At 37.5% G+C, this 18,892-nt stretch overlaps 1 protein-coding gene across 3 annotated transcripts in view; it reads right to left on the reverse strand.

The window, feature by feature from the left end:
* The window catches only part of smarca2 (SWI/SNF related BAF chromatin remodeling complex subunit ATPase 2), a 63,002-nt gene extending 52,192 nt beyond the window's left edge, over positions 1–10,810 (reverse strand). The window contains exons 1-10 of one of the 3 annotated variants that reach the window (XM_028456806.1): positions 10,683–10,810; positions 9,064–9,327; positions 8,748–8,880; positions 7,027–7,404; positions 6,534–6,635; positions 5,278–5,530; positions 3,969–4,095; positions 3,658–3,831; positions 3,374–3,547; positions 1,332–1,502 (exon numbers count right to left, since the gene is read on the reverse strand). In XM_028456806.1, coding sequence (XP_028312607.1) covers positions 1,332–1,502; positions 3,374–3,547; positions 3,658–3,831; positions 3,969–4,095; positions 5,278–5,530; positions 6,534–6,635; positions 7,027–7,404; positions 8,748–8,880; positions 9,064–9,297 — 1,746 coding nt within the window. In that variant the 5' untranslated portion in view covers positions 9,298–9,327; positions 10,683–10,810. Of the gene's footprint in view, positions 1–1,331; positions 1,503–3,373; positions 3,548–3,657; positions 3,832–3,968; positions 4,096–5,277; positions 5,531–6,533; positions 6,636–7,026; positions 7,405–8,747; positions 8,881–9,063; positions 9,331–10,682 lie in introns of those variants that run through there. The other 2 variants (XM_028456805.1, XM_028456804.1) reach the window with 2 other exon arrangements.
* Positions 10,811–18,892: the final 8,082 nt, after the last annotated feature.

The raw sequence follows: 18,892 nt of genomic DNA on the forward strand, positions 1-18,892 counted from the left end.
GTAGCTCCTTTATGTGTGTCCAGGAACAGCAGCCACTTGCTTTTTGGTTAAATATGTTTCACACAGTTCCATCAAACGTCTATTTACAGCACTCCCCTTTATCTTTTGATTGATTTCTGACCCGAGCTCCGTTTCCATTATCATCCTCTGGCAGCAGAACAATCCGAGTGAAACACGGAGCCCCAGTGCCCCATTAAATGTGTCTGCTATGGTGACAAATGACACCAGGCATTTAACTCATTAGTTCAGCCTGTGTGACAGAAGGTGTGAGCGTGTGGTCTCGGTCCACACTGCCACTTAGCCCGAAGCCATTCAAACAAGTCTGATTGCTGCGAGACGCATTGGCTAGCATCCATTGTGAATTGAGACGAAATGAGGAGGATTATTATGGTCACATCTCATCCCTCTACAATGTGCTCCCTGCTTGGAGAGAAATATATATATATATATACACACACACACAGAGTTCACAGTATGATACGTGATAATAGGCTCACGATAACAGAACAATATTTTAGAAAAAGGGGTATAAAGACAAAAAAACTGCAGTTCAGAAAATAACCATGCCTTTCTTTGACTTTAGCTTTGGAAATACTTTGAGTGTGACCTTCTCAACTCAATAGGAATATCAAAAATAAACAATAACATAAATATGGGGATATTAAAATGTATCCTTAATCGGCAAAAAATCGATGCAAATAAGAGGGGATTAAAATCGATACAGCATAATATGTGACACACACGTGCGCACGCAGGCACGCCTCAAGAAAAATAGGTTATAAAAGAGAAAGTATATTAGTTAAAAAAACTTCTCAACAATTTAAATAAAATATTAAGAATCTGTATTTTTTTCCCCTCCAAAATGAGATCATCTATTTAAATTGAAAGGAGTTATGTGCATCTTTACATCCCAATCTTTGATTTGAGGATTTGTTTGTTTTTTCTAATCGGGATTCGATGGGTGAGTGTATCCTTACACCCCTACAGAAATAAGACCAATTCTTTCTATTTGAAGTGCAAAAAGAGCCACTCGGCAAATATAACTCAGAAACAGAGACTGACAATTCATGCTAGTCCACTCTGTACATGAACTTTGTAAAACAAGTTTTTTTAAAAAACATCAAACTAGAACAAACTAGCACAGATTTAAGATACGGACATGTTCTTTTTCAACACTATTAGCATGTCTACATTTCCTGGCAGCGATTGATTGATTGAACCTTTAGACATTGACTATGTCCCCTACAGTTGAAAACACACTCACTTGGGACATATGTAGCAGGGATGCTTCACAAGATCTATATATCACTGCTTGGTGTTTCTTGTCCTACCTTCTTTTTCTTCTTTCTCTTCTTCTTATCCTTGGCTGCTTGAGCTGCTTTGTGCTCGTACACCAGGGTGGTGAGATTAGCCACGTATTCATCCGTCTGCTGCAGCAGGTAGGCCAGACGCTTGTCTTTCTTCTGGTCAATGAGTTTTCGGTAGCCTTCCTCATCCTCTGCCTGAAAAGACACAATAGAAGGGAGTGACTCAAATTAATATCATATCATATTAGAAATAATAAAAACAAGTGTTGCTGAAATTGAGAATGAACGGCAGACAATCATAGTAAAGAAAATAAGAAACGAGGTGCTTAGTGAAATTATTTTAGCTAGGACATGTCTTTTACATTAATGAATGGATTTTATTTATATCAAGATCAATAATTAATTTCTAACAGTATTTTAATATTTGTGTGATTTGTTTTGGCGCTGACCTAATGTAGCACTTTTTTGTTCTCCCACTCAGACACTAAATATGAACTATGAAGCATTTCCTTGCTTTTATGTTTCATTATATGCACATCAGGGGAGTAGGTGCAACTCATAGCTCATTGCTTAAGAGTAAAATTATAGATTCAGTGTCTGGGAAAAAAAAAAGACAGATTTTTTTATAAGAGTTAGAACTGCTTTATATTTGGTTTTAATTGCAGTTCCAAATGCACATTCCCTGAAACACGATAAATCAGCCGTCTGAAGGACCCCTGCAGGAGTCAATTTTTTAAGACTGAGTCAGAGACTTAATATTTGTTTTTTTCGACAGCTTTTAAAGAATCACACAACTACTAATTATGAGGATGTTTTGACTTTCTGTGACTGAATGGCAGTTAGCTGCACCTGCTGTTTTGTCAGACACTCCTGCTTAAGCTGCAGAAGCCTTAATGTGACGCTGTTATGTTGCTTTAACAATAGCTTGACTTAATTTGGTGAATGGACATGTGATTGTATGATTATTTGTGTCAAATGTGTTGTAGCACTAGGCACTGTAGTTGCCTCACCTCAGGGAAACAATTGAGGACTATTGTGTTATGTGCTCAATCAAAAAAATCAACTAATTCCTCCTCTGGTTTGTAATACATCCAGTTCATCATGCCTTGATTTGGTTTTAATTGATGCAGCAACACTTGTTTTTTAAACTTTATGTCTGAAGATGTCAATGATAAATTTCATTTTGTCATTATCAGCTATTGTGAGCATAATTTGAGAAGGAATAAAAATATTTTCTTAGAGCAGGGCATTATTATAAAAAAAAAAAAGGAATACAGCAAAGCTCTGTAAATGCAGTGTGAATGGTATTTAATCTATGAAAGTAGATGCAGTTAAACAGAATTAACTGGGCATAAAAACTGACAGTCAGAACTTTTCTGTGTGGTTGTCTTTGGAGTGTCTGTTTGCTGTATTTCCAATTTCTGTGTTCCAGATTTAATGAGCTGGTGAGAAATCATTAACATAAACCCATCCCGGCTGCTGAAGCCCACCAAACTTCCACGGCCTCCAGCGGGCGCAATTCGGCCCCTAGCCTAAAACAAAACCACATATTCAGACTCAGGGAATAAAATGCGTCCGCTGGTGCCAAATTTTCCATGAAATTAGCATGTTTACACCTCAATTTTGTTTTTCGCCTTTAGTGGGTGCAGCTTTGACTCCACTCGGAAGGGATGCACATATTCGAACTCGGGCAGAGCAGACCTTTCCGCTGAAATCTCGTTTTACCGATCCGAGCACTTTTGGAAGTACCATCGACGCTGGAGCTGCTTTCACACTGCTCTCTCCCATAGACAGTACAAGGAGGCAGTGCCCTTCCCGCGCGTGGGCGTGGTTCCAGCCCATCTAACTGACTCGCCCTCAGCATTTCAGAGCAGAGCGAAGTAATTGTTTTTCCATGATTTTGAGACCTAATTTCATATACTTAACGATTTTTTTCATCTTTCAAATTTGGCTCAGTGGTTAATGACATGTTTCTGTAGTCTAACAAACTCATAACATAAATGTATTTCTGCTTTACACAGACTTTCATTTATTAATTAGGAAGAAAAGTTCCTCTGAATCCTCACCATCAGTCTCCTCATCCTCTCTTTCTCAATCCTCTCCGTCTCCTTCTTTTGCTCCCGCTCTGTGTTAGTATGCCAGGTGGCAATGGCTCGGGTGAGTTTCTGCATTTTTCCCGACACGGAGCGGTGGTACTCTTTAAAATCCTTAGCATGCTGGAGGATGCTGTTGAGGTATTCCTACAAAAACAAAAAGGAGCAATGTTAGTGAAGGTACTACTAAAGCTACATATCTTTTGATCCAAGCATTTTCAAACTCTATCTAAACTTAGTCATGATGCTGAAGTCACCTGATGCTTCTGTCTGCGCTTCTTCTCCTGCTCGAGCTTCTGCTGCTTCTCCAGCTTCTCCGTCATGCGAGCCTCCCTCAGCGTCTGCCGCTTGCTGCGCCTGTAGGCCTTGGAGTTGAGGGCTGTCTCCAGGGTGGTGTCTCGCCTCATGCAGGCTACCACATCCTGTCTCAGCTGGAAATGCACAAACATTATGTGTCATGGGGAGTTTTCCATGTATACAGTGTAGTGATGCATTTACTAGTAATATTCCCTCCAACAGGACAGTGATCATTCCGCTGTAAAGTTTATTACTCTATTTTAGACATTACCTGCCGCTGGAAGTTGAGCAGACGCAGCGCCTTGAGTTCCACCGTGGCTTTAGTTCTCAGGTCGGGAGGCAGGGAGCCAGGCAAACTCTCCAGCTCATGGATTCGATGTGCAATCCGTGCCTGCAACCTATAGGACATCATAAAGTCATTTAGTCAGACATTTACATGTTACATTGACAATAACTGATGATGAATAGGGCTGGGCAATATGTTGAGATTATTATTTTTGGTGAACATGCTGTTCCTTATAAGAGAAAAAGTCAAAAGTGGCACATCTGTTCAGCTGTCTGTTAATTAATGCGTCTGTGCGGCATTCTGCATCAGCAAATTAAACCCAGAATTGTCTTTCTGGTAAGAATCTGTAAAGTTAAAATTTTTGAGATTTATATCATAAGTCGACATTAAAAGAAAAAATATCGAGGGTCCTATCACCCAGCACTACTCATAAATTAAACAACTGAAATCCCGATTATGTTTCTTATTAACCAAAAAAAAAAAAAAAACAACGATGACAGTGAACTACTAATGGATGCCAACATCTGCCAGCAAATATTTTTGAGGTTTTAGACAATTTGCTTTAAGCCATGAAAAATTTAACAGAGGATCAAAGGAAAAGAACGCTTGCTGCTGCCTAGTCCCATAAGAATCATTAATGAAGAAAAAACATAATGAAATCATGAGACAAACAAGCCTTGAGAAAAGATCACCTTTGTCCTGAGGAAACAAGACAGCAGATGTTCAGAAATGAAACAGATTCAGTCCATATAGTTCAGGTCACATACTAATGTGTTATTCTTTTTGTTTGATGATTACACCATTTCATTTTTGTAATTGATTTGATTTAAAAAAACAATCTGACTTTTTCATACAGTAAAACAACAAAATCATCACACAAGTTTCGATATGTTTTAAGTCTTAATTTTTGGTTTTGTTTGTGGAAACCAAGTAAGGATTATGATGATAATTCTGATGATGCCTCGGTTTCAAATGTGCTTGAATTTACCTTAGTGTCTCAATCTTTGCTTTTATTTAGTCAGTTGAATATTGTGTTCTTGTGAAATGGATCAATGAAAACAAATTAAATCAATTGGTTATTTATGATGACACTGAATTCTGTCCTTGGATGAAATGGGATGCCAAGTAATTCTGAGCTATGCCGATAAGTTGCAGCAAGACACAGACTTTTATTTTTAGCTATTCCCTGAGTTTTAGGATCACTTCTCCACTGATGACTGACGTTATAAATACGTACCAGATATAATGAGCTTAAAATGAATGAATAGTAAATGAGGGGCAGTGTGACTCCTACCTGTATTCTCTCTCCTGCAGGATTCCCACTGGATCCAAGCCCTGGGGCTTCTGAATGGGTGTGATGCGGTTCTGCTTCTGCTGCATCTGGAGCATAGGGGAGACCTGCTGCCCTGGAGGCTGAGGAGTCACTGCAATGCTTGGTATGGGCCCTGCTTGCACTGCAGGGGTCGGAGGTGGGGCAGGAGAAGGGCGGCCACTGGCAACAGGTGTGAGATGCTTCTGCATGTTGGGCTGATTGTCAACAGCTGGACCTGAAGACAAAGCGTGGTTTGGGCAGGAAATCGATGAACCATGTCTAACAATGATCATTACTTTTTATTTACATATTTTTAACTTCTGGTAATCCTATGTGTACCATGTTGAAAATAGACATCGACCAAGAGAACATCTAGACATTGTTTTGCCAAGGCTTTGTTTTTGGAGTGCCTGTAACAGCTGTACTGACGCTCAGAAATAATAAGTTTTTCCGGTATTCGACTTGATTCAAAAGTGTTGATTTCACTGCTGCTAAAGTTGTTGTTTTGTTTGGTAGAATCTTTCACATTCTAGACAGTTTGCACTCTTTGCACATATGCTAATCTGCTATTAATGTCACATTTACCATCAAGTGTGATTTAACATGAGGCACATCTGGGTAAGAGCAGATTTGGAGGTTCAGAATGTTTGATGCATGCTGAGTTAATTTCTCTTAAGAGAATACTGCTGAATGAGGCCCATTGTCTGTTCCAAGTTTTGATTGTTTCCAAGCTCTTCCTAAGTGTCCTTAGGGTTTTCTCAGGGAACTTAAATCTCTGTGCGTTAGAAGTCAAGTCCAGCACATGTGATGGATGTCCAACTACATCAACTAAAACTCTGTCTTATAAAAGAGAAGTAATTCAGCTTTAGTGAGCACTCTCCTAAATAGCAATGTTTCAATATAATTCTTAACTTAAAATCAATTTCTTTAACTTTTGATTTACAACAACGTTTCATTTTTGTTTTTTCAATCTATTTATTTTTAATAAATGCTAAAATACAAAAAACAAAAAAGCAAATGACAATAAAAAAATTCCCTAAAATGTTATGGCTTCATTATAATTTCAGTGCTTTTAGTTCATAATTAACAATAATAATTGGTGAACAAATGTATTAAATCATGATGTTTAATACAATTCTGAACAAAAAAAGGAAGATATGCCAAGTCGTATATGGCGCTGACGTTTGTCATATGTGTACTGCAAATTATACGTAATCTTGCAATATTATTGATCTTACCATCACCCCACGGCTTCGGTCCTGTGCTTTGGCCGGGTCCTTGCAGGGGCGGTGCTGGACAGGAGCTTGACTGTGGTCCACCCATGGGTGCCATTGGCATACCTTTGAGACCAACACATTTTGGATTTTGTTCATTTCAAGCCTTAATTATGAAAAGCCTGCAATGTATCTTGTGTTGTCTTTATATTCCTTAAACTCTTACATGAGCCTAATTTACAATGTAACATTACATAAATTGGTAAACATACACATTACTACCATCTGACCAGAACTAATGTTCAAATATATATCATCTTTAGTGTAACTTCTCTCCAAAAGTGTTATATTCTTATTTCTAAGAACACAACACAATAAAAAAAAGTAATGTTTAACTCAGTAAAACATACACATTCAACCCATTCAAAAGGTTTGAATAGATGTAACAAGTTAAACAGGCCTGTTTCAGTTTAGTATTTTTTTTTTTTCGTGAACTCTAAAAAGACATTTCTCCCACCTGAAGACCTACTGTAAGGACCTGCACTTGGTGCCGGCTGTTGCTGCTGTTGTTGCTGCTGCTGCTGCATTGTGGGAAGGCTTCTTTTGCCCTGAACCGCCAGTTGGAGGTTTTCAGTCAGTGGCTGCCCACGGGTCAAAATCTTATAGGCTAGGATTTGTGCCCTCAGCTGCTGCAGCTGAACCGGACTGAAGGCCGAGGGTCCCCGTGCCTGCTGGCTCATACTGGGCATGCTGGACATGCCTCCTTGGTGATCGATTGACATCATGGGGCCGGCTTGAGAGGGAGGCATGTGTGGTGGTGTCGGCCCACCTCCAGACATGGGACTGGAAGCATGTTCATGGACTCCCATTGGGGATGGGTGGGGGGACAGATATCCTACGTCAAAACAGAACAAAAGCTGTCAATGATGATAAATAGTAAAAAAAAAAAAATGATTGGTTTGCAAAATCAAAGCAAATGTGATTTTATATCTATTATTATTATTGACAGCAATAGGTACATTAACCTGATTAACTCAGCACACTTTCTTTTGACAGCTGCCAAAAGCTGAATACTGTTAAAACTAGACAGATAACAATCATGTAGCAGTATTAGCTGCTGAAATCAGAGAGAATGCAGACAGACACTATTTGACACTGCTAATGTCGTACAAAGATTCAGTGATCCCGATCATGGTACCATGATCACTTTAAAAGTAAGAAAGCACTGTAGAGGAAATGTATGTAATGGAGAAACCCACACACAGACTGAGACTACAAGAACCCCAATTTAATAACAAATGGGAAAAATGGACAAATTACAGAAAAAAGGAAGAGGACGCAGCCACCACCACTTCTACTATCGGACAATAAGAACATGTTGATTCACAGCCATGTTCATTACTAGATAATGTATGTGTTAATGCACAGTTTGGATCTAATCTGGATGAAATTCTTGGGGATAGTTGAGGAACCAACCAGACATAACTCAGTCCAGTTACATAAAGATCTGTCAATTCTGAACCGAGTTATGACCTCTTGAAATTTCATGATGAAATCACTCCGTGATATGTTAGTCAACCACAGGAACTGATCCCACCACAGGAAATCATTCCTGCCTGTTCATCACTGTAACCTGACAGCTTTGATCATTGTATATAGCTGTATTCTATTTGTATATTTGTATTATTATTATTATTATCTTCCTTTATTGTATTTCTTACTACTGTAATGTGTGCACTTATATGTATTCCTTATTTAATAAACAGTCTTTTACTTAAATTATGTTATGTTTTTCTTTCTCTTTTTTTCTTTCTTTGTTCAGTGTTTATTCTTTTTACTTGTAATATTTTTTCTGAGCAGCTGTAACACAAGTAATTTCCCCCTGGGATAAATAAAGTACCTCTGATTCTGATTATTGCAAGATTATAGATTTAAAGATATTCTAGGTTTTTTTCTACTAATTCTCTGGTTTGTAAACTGGTCTAAAATAAAACACCAACTGCTTCCTTGATATGAATAACAATGCAAACTAACTCCACATTAGACTAGATAATTAAGTGTCTCTGCCCCACAAACAACACAGCTGAAGTTATTCTTCGTAAATCAATGCAGGTGTGGACAAACACACCCAGCATTGCCTGTTTTTAATGAAATTCATCTTTTATATACAAGAGAACATGAGCAAGATATATCAAACAAACACTTCTATATCCTTTTAAAATGAAGAGAATGCCGTACCTTGGCTGTGTTGGTCCATCATAGGACTCTGGGGTGGGCCCATGCCACTATGAAGAGATCTCATCCCCACACCTTTTATGTGACCGTAATGCATTGCCTCCGCCATAGCCTTGTCATTCATCCCCTCCATTGGCTGGAAACGGTACAAAGTGGGAGAAATTCAGCAGGTTTGGATGATATGCGGAGCTAATTTTTCATTTTTGGCAATTCATTGAACATAGAAATTCCACTTGTTAGATACAGTGTTAGAAAGTGTTAGTGTTTTTTGTACAGCAGTGACATCCATTGGCACAAACTAGTAGCTTGAACACACTACCTTGTGCATAGGATACATGCTGTCCTGAGAAAAATCACCGGCGCCCTGGCCCGGCATGCCATGGGGCGCGTTCGGTGTTCCAGGTCCAGAACTAGGTCCCATCATACTGTGGACAGAGCTCGGTGAAGGATCCGGTCCAGGGCTGGGGCCTAAGATGGGCCCTGGGGACATACCTGCCCCAGGAGAAGGGCCGGGATGGGACATTCCACCAGACGTGTCTGAAGGGGTGGACATCTACTAAATGCCTGGTGGGACACCAGACCGCTACTGCATAAAAACAGGAAAAAGAGGATGTTAGTGCCAATATATATCAAATTCAACAATATCTAATTTCATAAAATGCGGTTTGTAAAATACATTGTTTTTAATTTTGTCTGCCAATTGTATTGAAGCACAAACTTATTTATCTTTAAAGATGGTATGTTGCGTTGCTAGTTAAACTTCAACAAAATTTAAACCAGTGTCAATAAGATAATGAATTCATAGGTGATCTTTTTAGTTTTCTTCATTTGTGCTGTTAGAAATGTGGAATTACATCCTTACAAAAGTAAAAGTTATGTCAAAGGCTCAGATTGCATATTTTCTAATCAACAATAGGACTTAATATGTGTACAATAAATGTACTTCTGCAGATTCTTTTGTGTTTTGAAATAATGCCAGCAATATGTTATTGCAGTTAACGCAAGCTAAATGTTTGTACATTTGAATCTATTACTAATATAAACTTGCAAATAGATCATATTGGTTTTCCCATAAATCCCAGTGTAATGTTTTGATAAAATTGGATTGGAATTTGCTTTCTGTCAATATAAATAAATAAATGAAAAATTCAGTATATTTAAGTGAAACCCGACATCCTTGTTTGTTAGTTGATTACTGTATTTATTATTAAATGTAGTGTGTATGTATGTTTTATAGCATTGCAAATGATGGAGATGGTAGCGTTTGATGATAACGAATCTGGTTTAAGCTGATTCCTCAGGGATAACACACTGAATTCAATGTTGATTTACATCTCAGATGAATTGCAGCTTTTGTCATATGTTAATTTTCTGTAACGAGTTGTTATTGCTATAAAATATTAATCTGTATGATATAAGATTCAGCCCAACAAAAGCGACCTTCCTAAATATGCACATATTGACAAGTCCTATTGTACCACATTGAAGCAAACTATCCTGACAATTGCCGTATGATTAGAAATGTATTAAAAACGTTTCGATGGTTATAATAACTCTGTGTTTGTGACGGCGCTATATTAGCTCCCACACTGTCGCTTCACTCTGATTGGATCATGGCTACCAAAAAAAAAAATAGTGGCCATCACGAATACACACGTACAAAATCAAAGTTAAGAGCTAAGTCACGCGTGTCTCGTGATATGAACGAGAATAAAAGGGCTTCAATACATTTTATAATCCCGTAAACCAACGTACATTAGTCCTAAACAGAAGAATCTGGCCATTACGGGAACTTTGCTAACCGCTAACTAGCTGACGGAAGCTAGCACAGGCTAATAGCTGGTCTGGGCGGTACGACTCCGTCTAAAGAAAGTTTGGCACGTAGCAGGACGTACAACTGTTATGTATCAAATAGAAAGCATAGCTAGTCTCTTTTACCTTCTGTGTACTCAATTAGATGAAATATACGCTGTGTCTCCAAAATATGACGGCTGTCTACAAGTTCACTCCCCCTCAGTCTTGTTTTGCTGACATATTTAACTTTCTCTTGTGTCGCTATTACTGATTTGTCACTGTCACCGGAAGTCCCGCCTTTTCCTTATAGTGATTGGGTAAGAATACCGTCAATCATTTGAATAACTCAGAGAATTGCGACAACGGAAGTCCAAAATGCCTGACCGTCACGTGATTCATGTAGACGAATTCGTTCCCCAGAAGTTAGTGGCGGGCAATTCAAACCCATTGATTCCGTGTGACATAACTGGGATTTTCGGTAATTTGCCATCAAAATGGTTTTTTTTTCCTAACGTAAATATATATGCACAAATTGTGCAAAATGGGAGCAAAAACATCCAAAATGAGATGTAATATACAAAACAAAAGCAAAAATACACAAAATGACTTGAGAAAACACACAGAATAAGGAACACACACAAAATGAGATACAATATACAAAACAACCACAAAAAACATAAAAAAGCTTGAAAAATACATGAAACAAAAACAAAAATGCCCAAAGCAACAAATTAAAAATTGTATGCTTTTAAACAACACATCTGATATACTTTTTCTAGTTGATTGTTATGATTTAATGTTTACATTGTTAGAGAGAGCACATTTCACCAAATCAAATTCCTCGTGTGTATAACATACATCGCATGGCCACTAAAGATGATTCGGATTCTGATGGCGATTCAAGTCCCTTAATGTGTTGCTAGGTGCATTTTCCAAAGAAAACACAAGGTGGCGGCAGTGAGCAGCATTATTCTCATTAAACCTTCACCAACCTCGATACACATCGATACAAAAGTAGCCCTAAAAGAAATTCCCGGCCTTTATTTACACATACTAACTCCACAATGTTCACTAATAGTGCTGTAGACTTTTAAAAGCCATGCAAATGCGAAGCTGCATTTGCATCCTGCTGATATGATAAACTGCGTTTTGTTTTCATTACAAGAGATAGACCAGGTTTTTTTTTTTTTTTACTGAGCTGGTGTTTGTTTTAAGTCTGCAGAGATATTTTTCTTCTTCCACTGTTATCATTTGTCTGCATTTACATCAAGCGTTATTTTATCCAAATACATTGAGCTAACGTAGTGACAGCAGTCAGTTTTAGCAAATTACTACCTTGATATAGATCTTGTTTGAATATGAATGCTGGCAGACTGTAGGAAATCATAGACATCTGTACAATAGACTTCGTCCTTTGCTGATTCATTGATGGATTGACTCTAATAAGTGCTGTGGTATCTGGCACAAATAGCAATATTCAGCCTTTATCAAAACAATTTCAACAGGGAACCATTATCGGGATAGTTCGCCTTGAATAGTATTTCACCTGACTGATACTATACTACAGAGCCCCAGACATGATATGGTAATAAAAAAAACAAAAAAAAAAAATTATGGCTATGATTCAGGTATGACAATAACATGTACACGTAACACCAGTGTGTGGCCACGAAATAAGTATAATTCTAGAAACCGTGCCAAGGAGCAAATAAAGCCAAGTCACTCTCTCAATAATGTAGAGCTGATGAACGGGAGTCGGAGGCGGCGTGTTCAACGAGGAAGTCCAAACTTTATTCTCCATTCAACCACACTTCTCTATATCCCTCTAACATCACAGTGCACACACTGAGTCACACCAAAATACATCAGAGTGGAAACACCGCCTTCTCAACACAATAATTAATGTTCCCCACCATTTCATAGACACTGGGTGAATTATGAAAGTAACTGATCGCCACAATATCATCCATTGTATGAACACCACCGGCAACAGAGAAGCCCCTCCCCTCAACGCGCATCCCGATCATCTTTGACGCTGGTGACAAGCGTACTGATTCAATAAGCACAGGGGTCCAACTACGTGCGTGAGGCACAATTTTGACGCCCGAAACGCGTCCGGTGTGAACGCAGCATAAGGCTGATGGGAAAAAAATCGGTATCGGCCCTAAAAAATCCATATCGGTCAATCCTTTCAATGTGTAGCAAGTATATATTGTAGTGCATGCAATCATAGGTTTTTACAACATTTTGTCTTATCTTTCACTAGCCATTATTTAATCTCATTGTGTTTTAAAGTTCAGTTGTTAATGTTATTTTAATTGTTGCATTGCATAGGTTTTATCTTTTCTTGGCAGGACCTCAGTTCGTGCATGTTATCATTTTATATCATAATGTCAATAACACTGCATAGCATATGATTACAGCCTAATAAATACTACTAATACCTAAGTCTATTTTACTTAAGAAGTGGTCAAAGTGCAATAGTTTGACTCTGTGGGGAGATGGAATAGTGAAGCTAATAATGCTCTGTGATCTGTGAGCAATGACACTGTGATGACCTTGGGAGACATTCAAAGTCGTGACCAGCGATCATTTGAATGCTCCATAGCGTACAAACCAAACAAACAAAGCTTCTCAGATCAGAGCTTCCCCTCCTTAACAATTCAGCCCTTTCTTACAAGTCTTCATAAAGGATGTTCACAGGTTTCCTGGATGTAAATTTACCCAAATAAACAAATCTAATTAAGTTTGTGGTAGAAGCCGCTGTCCTCTGCTGGTTCACTCAGCCAGGAAAGGGTTTGGCCGCAGTCATTTGTCAGTGAAAGGACTTAGTGGTTGTGGCTTCCATTCACCTTGAAACGCTCCGTAAAAAAAAGGCTTGGGTGAATCCTCGCCATTACATATTTATTCAAAGTCCACAGAGTTTTTAAATGAATGGGCGCAACAAAAGGCCAGCCATTTTCATTTACAAAGAAGCTTTTTGGGGATTTATATGAACCTCTATATCCCCTCAATGGAACGCGTCTTTAACAAACACATTAACTCGAAAACTTTACTATTCTCATCGCGATCATTTCAGCCAATAATTTCAACCTCTTACACCTTTTATATTGAAATTATAATCAATAAACAAACATCATGTTATATTATTGATCAAATATGTAATCCACTGTTTCAGTGTTAGTGAAAGCTAAAACAAAAGGGGATCTTGCTTCGTGTAAAACTGAAAAATAATAAATCGTACGATCACTAAAATAAAATAAATGTGTAATGTTATACAAGTGACGCAAACGTATTAACAAAATCCAACATATTAACAGCAACTTCGTTTTTAAAAGATCAGTTCTTTTTTGTACTTTTTATTAAACAAAAAGATCAAAAGGAAAACTCTATACAATTTTTTTTTTTATTCTGTTCACCTGGTATTTGGGTTTTTCATGGCAACATTTAAATTACGTTTCCTATGTTAACTTTGCTTTTTTTAGGGTGCATGGGACTGGTAATTAAGTATCAGAAAAAGCCTATCGCTTCTAAATATAGAGTTGCTAATGTCACTAAATTGGCAAATTGTGGTTTTATAATATTAAAATAATATTATATTTCCTGTCCCTTTATACATTCACTGTGGTTTTGTTTTCATGAAACTGATAAAGAAAAACATTTAATTCAATGTATTTTAAAAAAGACATCTCAATTATACACAACAGAAAGAGATAATTCATTATGCTGTATGTAATAAATTGTTGTGTTGACTGCAAAAAATTTATATGAAGATGTTAAGATGAATCTAATGAAGTATTGTTAGTAATGTAATAGATTATTTTCATTAATGAAATAAATAATCATGCTCTATTTATGGATTTATTGTGATTAACGTGTATTATTGTATCCTAAAAAAATGATGTGCCTTATACTGATTATAATGACTTATTGTGATTAATGTGATGTATTATTGTGACCTATGTACTAAAGTGTTGTGCTTTATTGAATTATTTGCTGTAAATTAACACAGTGAACTGCTGAGATCTGCAAAAACAAACTATTATGCGTTAATAATTCTGATCATGCATTTGATTTTATATAGCACTTTTTCATAGACACTCAAAGTGCTTTACATTGCATTATTCTTTCACTCCACACACAGTGGTGGTAAGCTACTATTGTAGCCACAGCTGTCCTAGGGCAGACTGGGGCAGACATGGTAATTCATTTATTAATGATTCTATAGTAGCTCAAAGACTCATAGTAAATGAGGTGCAGTCGTGTGTTTGTGTGCATATTATACATTTAAACGTTTTATTTTTGAACAAAATAAAGTAAATTAAAATGTTGAAATTTGTCGAGGAACAAAATTTACAAAGTAAATCGTGTGAAAAGCACAACAGGCATTTCCTGTGTTAATGAATACAAGTGCAGTGCCCGTAGGAAGTATGTATATATTTAGCACTGTAATTTGTAGTGGTTTTTAAAAGCTTTTTGTGCAGTCACTCCTGTAGATTCTACGCAGCTTTCAACTTATCCTGAGTAATCATGACTACCTGTCAACATTGAGCTGTTCTGCAAAGCTCCCGGTGGCCAATTTTATGAAGTATTTTATGAACAGTATCATTGCAGTCCAAGCAAATCCAACGTTGCACACCTTTGAACCAAGCAGCAGCCATGTTGAAAGTCTCAGGTCAATCGGAGCCTGATTCACAGAGATATTTGAGGAACACATAGACAGACAGACAGACAGACAGATACAGACAGACAGAGATTCCTTGCTTTATAGACAGATAGATATAAATATAAAAGCAAACTTTACTATGCTAAAATGTTATCATATGAAAGCAAATTTAGTGTATAAAAACAAATAAATGACAGATAGAAAAACAAAGGTAAAAGCTAGACATATTTGCTGTATCTATTACTGTCTAGCTACTGTTTGCACAGCACTGATGACAAATGAAAAACTAACCGTGACACGTTAAACAAGCACATTTGTTGGGACCTAATAAATATGGCTGCTTTATTGTTTCAGCGCAGACTGTCACTGCTCTTCAAACCGACATTCCATCATCTGACTGGGAAATAAAGTAAGAGCACCACAATGTAAGCATTGGTTATTCAAATAGGAAGCTCAAATAACTCTGAGCAAAAGCAAACAGCTCACTGTGCCAAGTGTGGCTCATGTAAAACCAATTATATCCCCGTCTCAGTGTCCGTGCACACCTGTGGATGACAAGTTGTGTGTGTGTGTGTGTGTGTGTGTGTGTGTGTGCGTTACAAACAAAATGTTGAACTTTGTACATTAACACATGCATGCAAACGTCATTTTTGCTGAATGGGTGCAGAAAACCGTGCTCTGTACGTTACATTACTATTTAGTTTAGAATATTTCACCCATGACTTTCATTTGCATTTAAATTCTGTCATAATTCATAAAAAATGGTGTTCGATAGAGTATAGGCTATTATCCACTGTATACCAGACATAGTCCGGATTTGGTTTTCACAGTTTTCCTAGTCAGGTTGAAGTAACCATACATCTTAAATTGGTGCTTGTCAAAGCTGCTGGAGACAAAAGATGTTTTTATCAGATAATAACATAATGTAAACCTCACTGATGCTAAAAAAAAAAACATTGCCGCTTGAACGTTTGTTTTCATCTTCACTGTAACTACTCTGTTTATTGACATTGTCGGAATGGTTTCACGCATTGCATTGTGGGATGGGGAGTCTCATAGATGAATGCATAGAAGTGTTTTTACTTCTTCTTTCTTGTTTGCAACACAAAATACTTGCAAAATGACTTTCAACACTAGTCATGTTTTTTTTCCAAGACTATGGTAATAATTATAGAAAGAATGAAAATGAAAAGAAAATTTCAAGCAATTTCAAGCTTTTGGATTTTTATGTTTAAAAATAGATTTTGTGAATCTGAAACACAACTGCGAAACAAAGCATGTGCATTCGTGAAAAACCCTGCAAGAGTTCATTCATTATGATACTGTTCATTATGATACTGTGTGATTCCATATTTTTTTTGTCCTTGTATATTCAGACGAGGTTAGATTAATTATTCTGTACACGGATTAAGTCCTGATTGTGTCCGTTTGGCCTCCTTTGTGACACAAAACTTTGGTCTTCATCTAATTCTTTCCTATTCACGCGTTTTCCCTTTGAAACTGCCGACCACAGTTTGCTATTTCCCGTGTTTCATGAAAGAAAACCTTCAGTGAGATTTACGGGCAGGTGCACTGTTCACTCCTCCATCACTCTGCCCTCAGTCTATCTCTGCTGGTGCTCAATTTGTGAGAGCCGCGTTATGGGCACTCTCAGGGGACCGGGATCTGCTCGTCTGCTACGGCACTAAGATCTTTTTCCAAGATGGTGGAGGGGCCGTGTAGGAGGTTGAGAAGAGAGGAAATGCTGTCAGTGGAAGATTCTTTGTAGTTGCCTTTGTTGCAGGTGTTCTGCCGTTCACTGTTAAAGAGTGCTGTTTAATATTACAGCCTGCCTCACATCTGGTTGGCCTGGCCAGAGCAAAGCGGCAGCGTCAAGATAATGAAAGTGACAGAAAGCTGAAAGGTTGGTTATCAGTGGAAAATGGTTAGTAATTTCAAATACCAACAAGTCTGTTTCGACTAATTCTATGATATTAAACCACATTATAACTGAGTGTTTGTCCGTCCTAAAGGACATACTCTATAATGTCTCATTTAAAGAAGCCAATTTCATCTCAAGATTTGGATTTAGTAGAGCCATTGGTAGCTTGGTTGGGAGGTCAATACAAAATAATGTTTGGGGGTCCCCCATTTGAACAAACTACCTGAGACATTCTTATTCCATCAAACGGTCCATGCACTGCTGCAGTGTATTACAATTTACAAGCTTAGTCATGACACCGTCTTTTTAAAACTGAAAATGTTAATCACAGCCCTCAAGCCAGATAAGTGATAAAAAAATAAAAATAAAAAACAATACAAGGGAAACAAGAATTATCCATATGGCAGAAAAGAAAACACATAGTGAGTGTTTTAATGTTTATTTAAAAGTTTTGAGGGCAAGAACACAAAAAAAAAAATAGCCCACAGTTAATTGACCTTTCGCAAAACCCCGCCCACACACAGTCATTGTCCAATCATACATCAGAGCAATCGTTACTGTGTAAACAAGGTCCGACATGCTCAGAGCAGGCACAATGGGGAAGCGGTGTACTTATGGCTTGTGCAAGTCGGATATCAGGTACCCCAAGAGTGTGGCTTGCTAAGTCGTGTTCTTTCAGTTCCTAAAGCCGAAAATACAACTGGAGCGATGTCTACAATGAACTATAAAACTGTACGACAACGGTGAAAACTGGGGTATACAGTTATTAGCAACAATCATATTACTATCAATATTTAAGTTGACATCCTCCTGAAGCATACACGTCACCCAATCTATATTAACAGGCTTTGTTACCACTTAGCATTGTTAATAGCTGCTATCTTATTAGCCTTGGGTCACCTGTAGGTTCAGCTAGCTATAGCTAATCTAACAGTTTGTTTTAGTAAGATCCCCATTAGCTAATGGGAATCTTATTAAAATAATCTTAATGATTCATCGCCCCCCCTCGTGGTCAAAAGTTTTCATTACAGTTTTCCCAAATTCATTCAAAAAAATATATAAAATAGTTTTCTGCTGCTTTGATTCTCGCATATTATTGTTAGTTTCATGTCACAGATGTTAGTTCTACCTCAGGTGTGTATAGGTTTTCAGTGAAATGGTCCCAAACTTTTGAGACTTTAGGTTGGTTCTTCTTCTGTTTTGTGTTATTTTTCACTATGTAAATGGTGAAGCGACACTGCACCCAGCAAAAAGCAGTCACCTGCATGATTTTATCATGAGTTTACAACATTAAACGACTTGTCAACAATATCGTTCATGCGTAAAAGGGAGACGTAACAGAAAAACTTTAAAACAAATATAAAACTAAGTCTAAAACTAAGCATTTTCAAAAAATTACAACAAGTAAATCTGCTCTAAAAGCAAATAAAAACGATCAGAATTTTAAAAAACAAAGCTAAAACTAATGGAAAAACCACTATGAACCTGGTTTTCTCTGGGAATGCTGTGCGGTAATGTTTTTTCTGGCCAACTGTATGGGACATAATAGTTCATCAGTGTTGGTTTAACATTTACAGGCCTTGCATGTTGGTGCTTGCCAACAAATAAACATACACAGTTGACTATAATTGGTGTATAAGGCTGGTTTTTATATCAATCTTTATTTAGTTTTTTTTTGATAAGTCTGCAAAATTAAACATCAAAAAGCACATTGTTACAGTTTTCGAACCTGGAACATTATGGAGATCGCATGACACCAAAAAACAA

This window comes from Gouania willdenowi, chromosome 9 (assembly GCF_900634775.1).
Source record: "Gouania willdenowi chromosome 9, fGouWil2.1, whole genome shotgun sequence".
Taxonomy (NCBI): domain Eukaryota; kingdom Metazoa; phylum Chordata; class Actinopteri; order Blenniiformes; family Gobiesocidae; genus Gouania; species Gouania willdenowi.